The 8,944-nt window shown below is 37.5% G+C and overlaps 1 protein-coding gene across 1 annotated transcript; it reads right to left on the bottom strand.

Moving 5' to 3' along the window:
- Positions 1 to 2,316: 2,316 nt before the first annotated feature.
- LOC5569826 (alpha-tocopherol transfer protein-like) lies at positions 2,317 to 3,402 on the bottom strand. Its single transcript, XM_001652986.2, has 3 exons — positions 3,120 to 3,402; positions 2,602 to 3,063; positions 2,317 to 2,540 (listed from the first exon to the last, which is right to left on the bottom strand). Exons 1-3 carry the CDS (start codon positions 3,339 to 3,341, stop codon positions 2,364 to 2,366), a joined length of 861 nt encoding a protein of 286 aa, XP_001653036.2. The 5' UTR covers positions 3,342 to 3,402; the 3' UTR covers positions 2,317 to 2,363.
- Positions 3,403 to 8,944: the final 5,542 nt, after the last annotated feature.

Genomic DNA, 8,944 nt, shown 5'->3' with positions numbered 1-8,944 from the left:
TTCAATGGATAAAGTCAAATTACTCCAGGGCCTTGATAATGCTAAGAAATTTCTATTGATGTTCAACAGGGCGTAAATAGGCTCCAGATCTCGCAAAGATCAATGTGGAATAAAGTAGAATTACTTCAGACCAGTCTTGGTCGATTGATGTTATACAATGCGTTAAGATGTTTCTGAACTATGTGAAATAAGGCCAAACTACTCTAGTGCGTAGCTTATGCTTGGAATTTTTAATTTATGTCATACAGGGCGTTGAGATGTACCTGATCTACATAAAATGAGGTCAAATTACTCCAGGGCGTCGATACAGCTTGGAATTTTCAATGGGTACAGGGCATTAAGTTGCACCTGATCTACTTAAGACGAGGTCATTGGACAAGGTCATACGGCAAGGTCGCAAGACAAGGAAAATAGATATCAAACAAGGCGTTAATACATCATGGAGTTTTCAATTGATGTCCTACAGGACCATGAGGTGCACCTGATCTACGTAAGACAAGGTCAAATAAGTGAAGGGCGTTTATACATCTTGACATTTGTCCCACCGGGCGACGAAATGCAGCTTATCTACATGAAATAAGGTCAAATCACTACAGGGCGTTGATAAATCTTGAAATATTCAATTTATGTCCTACAAGGCTTTTAGATGCACTTGGTCTACGTAAAATGAGGTCATTACTCCAGGACGTTGATAAAGCTTGAATTTTAAATTTATATCCTACAGGGCGTTGAGATGTATTTGATCGACAAAGGAATAGCTCAAATTACTTCAAGGCGTTGATAGAGCTTGGAGTTTCCATTGATGTCATACAGGGCGTCAAGATGCACTTAATTTACATGGGATGAGGTCAAATTAATCTAGGGCATTTATACAGCTTGAAATTTTTAAATAATTTCCTATAGCCCTGTACGTTAAGATGCTGTTGATATATATATGAGACTAGTTCAAATTACTCTGATCTACGTAAGACAAGTTCAAATCAGTCAAGGGCGTTTATACACATTGTCCCACAGGGCGTTAAGATCCAGCTGATTTACATGACAAGAGTCCAAATTACTCCAGGGCGCTGATAATGCTTAAAATATTCAAGTGATGTGGGGCGTAAAGATGTACTTGGTCTAAAGGTCAAGTTACTCCTAGGCGTTGATGAAGCTTGCATTTTTAATTGATGTCATACAGGGCATTAGTATGCTACGGGTCTGTATGCGACAAAGTAAAATTACTCCAGGGCGTTGATACAGCTTGGAGTTTTCAATTTTGATTTACGTGGGATAAGGTCAAATTACTCTAGGGCGTTGATAAAGCTTAGAATTTCAAATCGATGATCTACAGGCCGATAGAAATGGTGAAATTACTGTAGGGCGTTGATACAGCTCGTAAATTTCGATTGATTTTCTATAGGGCGGTAATATGTTCTATCTGAAATTCTATATGAAATAGGGTAACATTACTAAAGAGCGTTGGTAGGTACAGGCTGGAAATTTCGATTGATTTCTTATGGGGCGTTAGATTGTTGTTGATTTCGCACATATTTTTTTATTACTTCGGGTGAAAAATTCTAAAAAAAAATCTGAGAAAAGCTTCTTAGTCGTTGACTAAGCGCGACTAAGCAGGACGACAGGGCTGATTATATTCATTTTTGAAAAACTAAATAAACTCAATTAGATATTAATTATTATATCTAACTGCAATTATTATCGAAAAAAATATATTATCATTTAATAACAATCTAAGAGTAGTCTTATTCAAACTTGTGCTTATGAGGCTTTTAAAAGAGTTTGAAACTAACTGATAATTAAAACGTTATCCATCCAAGCATTTGGTATACAACTAAATCAATTTTTCAAGCAATTAACTGAACTTCAGTTTACGCAAAGTTCGTTTAAGATGTTATAGAGAAAGATTTTTACCTTCAAGTATAAAATAAGTTGAATTCAAACTTGTTCTGCATTTTCTAGTTGTTTCTTTTTTAAAATCTAAACATCTATAGTGTTCTTGTTATCAGCGAAAAAGTTTCACTGAAACTAGTTCATACCAAATATGAACTTTAGAGATCAGTGCTTAAGTACAATCTGAACTATTAATGGGACTCTAAACATAAAAGTAAACAGTAGAATTAGCAATGAGTACATTCTATAGCATCAACAATTTTTTTGAGAAAATGGTCCCCACAAGACTGTGGCCTTCGAGCATTCTCATTTCAAAATCTGGCCCTGACTATCACTGTAAGTTTTCTTAGATTTCGTATGTTTTCAAATGTTTATCTTTACAGCTATAGATACTGGAAGTTTCATACTACAATAGAAACCATGAAATAAATTGCTTCAATACATTTCTTTGATTTATTCTAATACGTCATGGTTCATTTAAATCCAGCGGAGTTGAACTTCTTGATAAAGTCTGTATACTTTTCCATTGCAGGATACCAATCCTTTGACTCGTAATTCAATTCCGGCAAGGTTCCTCCATAGTTGGCAGGCAGGTACGCAGGGTCGATGTGCTTGAACAGTTTCTTTCTGTCCTCACCGTGGAAGAACATCTGAACGAAACGATAAACTTGACGTAAATGAAATTATACCTTAATCGAAAAAAAAACCTACCCTGTTCTTCAGCTTCTCCTTAACGAAAGGCTTCATCAGCGCCCAGACCATGTTGAACAGCATCGGCTCGTTGACGAAATGGACTGCCTTCATCCTCAAAGGAGCAGCCTCCTGAATGAAGCTCAGCAAACGCTTCGAAGCACTCGGGGACATACCCTTGATCTGCTTCATGCCAAGTCCGGCAAAGTCGTAGATGACCACAATTCCATTGATCTGCGTGGCCGGTTCCATGATCGCCAGCTTGTGGATCGTGTATAGAATGGCAAAGATCTTATCTTCATGGACGGCCTTCGGGTCCCAGACCTCACCCATTCGAACTACGACCATCCGACGACCCAGTTGGTCACGGTTCGTCAGCACCGTCACCAAATTGTAGTTGGTGATCTCGTTCTTGAGGTCCGCAGGCATCAGATTATGCAACAGGTCATGGTGAGCTTTTTGGAACTCGGCGACATTGCGCATCTGAAATAGACGGAATCTTGATTATCTCGCAGCGGAAGATAGTCCAAATGACTTACCAATTTGATAGCACTCTCCGGGTAGAAGTGAGTCGGTCTCAGATAGAACAGGAGGAAATCATCGTCATCGGGGAAACTCAAATCGCTCGAAGCCTGCAGCAATTTGCGCAGTTCTTCGATGGCTGCAGCGCGAACTTCCGGAGTCTCACGGAGCTCCTTACGAGCAACTTCCAAGAGTTCAGCACTTGGTGGGCCGGTTTCTAGATCGAATGGAGCGGACATCTTCGTTGGTGGGAGCTACTGAACGGACTGAATCCTTTCCTAGCTGGAATCCATGGGCTTGCGATGCTCTTAGGTCAGACCAACATGCTTATCTTGCCGAGCGGGATTGATTTGCTCGAGAGATTAGCTGGGAGTTTATCGATATCAAAGTGCAAACCACTCGTTAAGCGTTCTGACCAGAGGTGGTCGATTGAAAATCTAAAAACACTGGAGCTGATTGTATAATTTATTTATGGGACCGTAACATACGCGATAACGAAAACACCAAATCTATTCATCCATCAGACTTTCCACAATGGGAAACGAATGTAAACCGAAGGGATTTCAATACTCTTCTGTTGATCACCAGTACCATTGAAATGGACTGAATATAAGCTTTTTTCTGCATTTTGGTTATCTGGATGCACTTTGATAATACTAACCGCGGGGTGTCAATGACTGGAAGTTTTTGAAACAGCGAGAACACCTGTTTCATAACAGTGTGAATGGGTTTGATGTAAGGTTACATCTCTCTCGTTAAGTATCATAAGGATGTGACTGCAGTGATCGATTTCACTTCAAAGATTTTTTCTTTAGCTAGTAGCTTGACTGGAAGAATGTTTTCGACTGTTGTTTTTTAATCAGTGCGAAGAACTCATCGTTCTTCGTACCGAAATCGATTGAATTTCGTGTGCTTAGGAGTCGTACAGAAATTATGTCACGCTTCAAGAACGGAGGGAGTCAGGCATAGCATGACAAGCCTTACAACAAATTTAGAGGACTTATACAAAATGCTTAACAAGAGGCGGGGGAAGTGAGCTTGAGCTTGAGTTTGATTGGCCGCCCGTGGTTGCTACCCCAGTATCGCCAGATCAGCTGCACTTACACAAGGAACCAATAGAATGACATTTTTAGGCAATAATGATGCCTGCCACCTCAGAATGCAGACCAATTAGGGAAAGGAGGAGGGATTCATGATGCACTAAACTGACTCCCACAGTAAACCGTATATACCACTACGGCTACGTCAGTTCATGCGGGTTACTCTTTGGTTAGCAAACTGCCTATGTATCAGGCGTAAGGAAAGGCATGCTATAATTATGGAAGAATGGAAGCGTAGAAAAACCTTTTTTTTGTCCGTTTTGGGTTATAGCAAATGCTATGAACTGTGATAGATCAACTGTGATGTATTAAGAGTGGAAGATATAAACAAATGAAATATACAACTACAAAGTACAAGGAAAGAGACGGACCTGGGATTGAACCCATGACCTTCTGCTCATGAAGCAGAAGCGGTAGCCATAAGACCACCAACCAAGTTATCAACAAGGGGAAGGGAAAGTGATCGAAAAAGTCGAAATTCAGCGTGAGATGATTTGTGTACCATCCAAAGTGAAAGTTGATAAATGGAAATAGATCACGGAAGAAACGCCTGATGTGATACAAAACGCAAAATCTGTTTGAAAATTCATAAGGAATTTTTCCAAATTAAAACAAAGATCAAGAAATTTTGAATTTTCCTATAAATTGATAATTATTTTGTTTTTTAGTGCAATTCAGACCATGGAACTATAAGTCTTTAAGGAAACCACTGTTGAGACTTCTGCGGAGAGGTTATTTAAAGTAACCTATGGAGAATTTTTCGAAACTACTACTACTACTACTAGTAAGGACACTAGTGGAAACTTTTCTGAAGAACTCCTAGAAGATCTTTGAGGAAAATTCAGTGGAGATCTTTATAGAGATCTACAGTATTGGACAAAACATTTGCAACTTTTTTGATTTTCCATACAAAATGACCAACTTTGGTAAGCTATATCTCGGCTATTTTTTGACCGATTTGAATGAAATTTTGGCAAAACATTAGACTTAACTTGAATTTTAACATATTTTTTCGAGTTATTTTTCCAATCACAAGTTCAAAAGCAATTAACGGTTTGACTGAAGTGAATTTTTTGACGATTTTTTATAAATGACATAACTAAATATATTGAAGGAGCGAGTAATGGCGCTTAAGCCTAGGCTCTTTAGCCAGGACACACGGAGGAAATACCTGTGCCCCATCCCAGGAAGTGGACCACAAACAACAATGGAGTGTGCATCAACTTTCTTAGCTTCGCCACTCCCAACGCTTATGCCTATATATCAATATGAAACGGTTGGTACGGTTTCCTGATCTTCCTCCACATAATTTGAAAATTTTTCGTTTATCATGTTAATCATACGTGAATAACCTGATTGCCGTTAATTTTCGAATTATCTTCAAATTCCAAGTCTGCACAGTGGGCCTGGCCATTTTAATATTTGTATCAAATCATTGATATGCTACAAATATTAATGCTGACAAGAAAATACTGAAAGAAATTTCGGTATTTCCAGGATGCTTTTCATTATTGGCTGTGTAAGCACTTAGATTAGATTAGATTAGATGACATAACTAAATATATTGAAGGAATAGCTTCATAGTGTCTTCAACAAAGTTGTAGATTTTAACCTTCGGGCTGTCGCGCTGTTGTACTGTGTACAACAGTTGTGATTTATATGCTATCATTTTGCAACAAATATATCTATCGACACCAAACCAAAATGTATTCCTCAAGAATCATCTTAAGAACAATACTCGACAGTTTTTATTTACAGTATGGCCCTTTATAATACGGTTAAATCAACAAATTAACATGGAAGTCGCATGATAATGAACGCACTATGTTCGGTTCGAGGAAACCACAGTTTGAAATCGTCATATCTCAAAATCCAGATAATATAGAAACTTGGTGTCTTCAGTAAAGTTGTTCTGGATGTGAAGCGCTATCTGATGGTACCTCATTTAATTCGGAATTTGACCGCTAGGTGGGACTAGTGGGCATGGAAGTTTAACTTTTGTTTTTGCAAATATTTCAGGATCATGACCATTTAGAAGGATGTCGTCTTCGGCAAAGTTGTTTAGTAAGCTTAGGACTATAATTTTTCGAGCCAGTTGATTCAAAATTTTGCCACTAGGCGGCACTAGTGAGCATGAAAGTCTGTTTGCAGATATCTCAGGAGCCTGACCACTTAGAAAGATAGTGTCTTCGGCAAAGTAGTTCAGTAGCTTACGGACTATCATTATTTGAGCCAAAAAATAGGATATTTTTTCACCAGGCGGCGCTAGTGAGTATATTTTTTTTTGCAGATACTGCAGGATCTTAACGTTTTAGACAGGCACCTTCGTCAAAGCCGTTCAGAAGCTCAGCGACTATCATTATTTTACAAAATCTCGAACTTTAAGGATTAAACAAAGAAAGAATTTGAGCTACTGAACAACTTTGCCGAAGACGCCATTTTTCTAAGAGATCAGGCTCCTGAGATATCTGCAAACAGAGTTTCATGCTCACTAGTGCCGCCTAGTTGCAAAATTTTGAATCAACTGGCTCAAACACTGATAGTCCTTGAGTTACCGAACAACTTTGCCGAAGGCGCCACCCTTCTAAGTGGTCAGGATCATGAGATCTGAGAAACAAAAGTGAGCATGAACACTAGCGCCGCCTAGTGACAAAATCCCGAATTTCTTGGCTATAATAATGATAGCCCTTAAGCTACTGAACAATTTTGCCGAAGACGTCATCTTTCTAAGTGATCAGACTCCTGAGATATTCGCGAAACCAAGGGTGTTGTACAAAGTACAACGCGCGACTACTCGCGTTACAAAAATTCGCGCGACGACCGAAAGGTTAACGAGATGAACAAGTTTGCTGAAAACAGTTTTTGTGTAGGGCTATTAGATTTCAAAATAAACAGTTTTGAATTTTTAGTCGAAAATTACACTTTAGTTAAACCGTTATTACTGATACATACATATATGTTAAGATTCAAGTTTTATCTGATGTTCTGTTAAAATTTCATTCGATTCGGTCCATAAATAACTGAGATCTAGCTTACCAAAGTTGGTCATTTTGTATGGAAAATCGAAAAAGTTGCAAATGTTTTGTACAATACTGTATGTGGAGAATATTGTGAAAACTTCTGTAGAGATTTCATAGACAATTTCCATCGAGAATACCAAGAAAACTTATGTGAATCTCCCCAGATTTTTTAGGAGATCTTTTTTAAAATTGGTAAATCGTTGTATCAACTACCCGACAGAACGTTCAATATTTCAACCGATCTCTCCAGAACAGCTTTATATTTCATGTAGGAGACTATTGAGCTGATCGGTACCACTTATTTGTTCCACTTGAATGTTCTTCCGAAACCGATGCCAGTCGGTGAAATGCCACAGTCGCCACTGGTGTTCCCGGGAATGGAAGTGTTCTCCAGGTGCTCTAAAAACCTTTTGGCGGTGAACTCTCGCTATTTATTTGATCAAGTCGACGGCGAACCTCAGCCCTACCATTTTTCAAAAAATGATCATACATTTATTTCGACAGGGAAGAAAGGGTTTGCTTCTGAAAACATGGAACCTCTGTGAGCGGTTCCACAGTAAATGACGACTTTTTTCCCAAATTTCATTTTTATATTTTTTGATTTGGATGAAATTTTGCACAAGCTTTCTTTATGCCCAAAAATGCCTTTTTGCATCATCGGCTCGCTATTTTGACTCTAGCCTTACTTTTGAGAAGGGCCTAAGAAAAAATCCTTAATAATTTTCAAAAAATTATAACTTAGAAACGGTTTGTCCGATCAGTTTGGTGTCTTCCGCAAAGTTTTAGGTTATTATTGGGACTATCTGGAAAAAATATACACTGTAAAAAAATGTTTTTTTTTTATATATCGAAAATAAAGCTTAAAAATCAATTTTCTCAAATATCGTATTTTTGATTTTTTTTTTATTTTTTTATATGTTGAAGTAGACAAAAAATGAAGTCTTTTGCACAGTGGGTCAAGATGAAGAAATCATGAACAAAAAAGTTGTGATTTTTTGAAAAAAGGTGAATTTTTGAAAATGGTCATAATAAACATTTTAAATATTTTTAAACTCGATTTTATGAAAGTACGCAAAATTTACAACAAAAAAGGTATAAGGAAAAATCAGGCTAACTTTTACCGTTTTAAAGATACAGCGATTTTAATACAAAATTATGATATAATTTTCAATTTTCGGTCATTATAATACAACTTAGAAACGGTTTGTCCGATCAGTTTGGAGTCTTCCGCAAAGTTTTAGGTTATTGTTGGGACTTTCTGGAAAAAAATATACACTGTAAAAAAAATGTTGTAATTTTTAATATATCGAAAATAAAGCTTAAAAATTAATTTTCTCAAAAATCGTATTATTGATTTTTTTTTTATTTTTTTATATGTTGAAGTAGACAAAAAATGAAGTCTTTTGCACAGTCGGTAAAGATGGAGAAATCATGGACAAAAAAGTTATGATTTTTTTAAAAGGGGGGCAATGGTAATAGTAGTAGGCTGGTGGTCACAAAAGTGGCCACTGTAGTCAATTATCCACTTAAGGTCTACAATAGCCCTATTTAGCACAAGACATGAAAAATGAACCATCGCACGATATGTATTGGAGTTCAATTTCAATTGTCCCTAATTACAGGTTCCCTCTGGAACATCCGGTGGTCCCGGAAGTAGTCACTGTAGTCAACTATCCGTTTTGAGTCTACAGTTGCCCTATTTACGACAAGACATGAAGAATG

This window comes from Aedes aegypti, chromosome 2 (assembly GCF_002204515.2).
Source record: "Aedes aegypti strain LVP_AGWG chromosome 2, AaegL5.0 Primary Assembly, whole genome shotgun sequence".
NCBI classification, from domain to species: domain Eukaryota; kingdom Metazoa; phylum Arthropoda; class Insecta; order Diptera; family Culicidae; genus Aedes; species Aedes aegypti.
Note: the sequence above shows the minus strand (reverse complement) of the source record. Positions and strands in the feature narration are given on the sequence as shown.

What these genes read in the sequence shown, in the direction of transcription:
- LOC5569826 (XM_001652986.2), bottom strand. Translation starts at nt 3,341, where the DNA reads ATGTCCGCTCCATTCGATCTAGAAACCGGCCCACCAAGTGCTGAACTC. An exon ending in CGGAGAGTGCTATCAAATTG is followed by an intron (nt 3,064 to 3,119) that starts GTAAGTCATTTG and finishes CGTCTATTTCAG; the next exon opens with ATGCGCAATGTCGCCGAGTT. An exon ending in AGGAGAAGCTGAAGAACAGG is followed by an intron (nt 2,541 to 2,601) that starts GTAGGTTTTTTT and finishes CGTTTCGTTCAG; the next exon opens with ATGTTCTTCCACGGTGAGGA.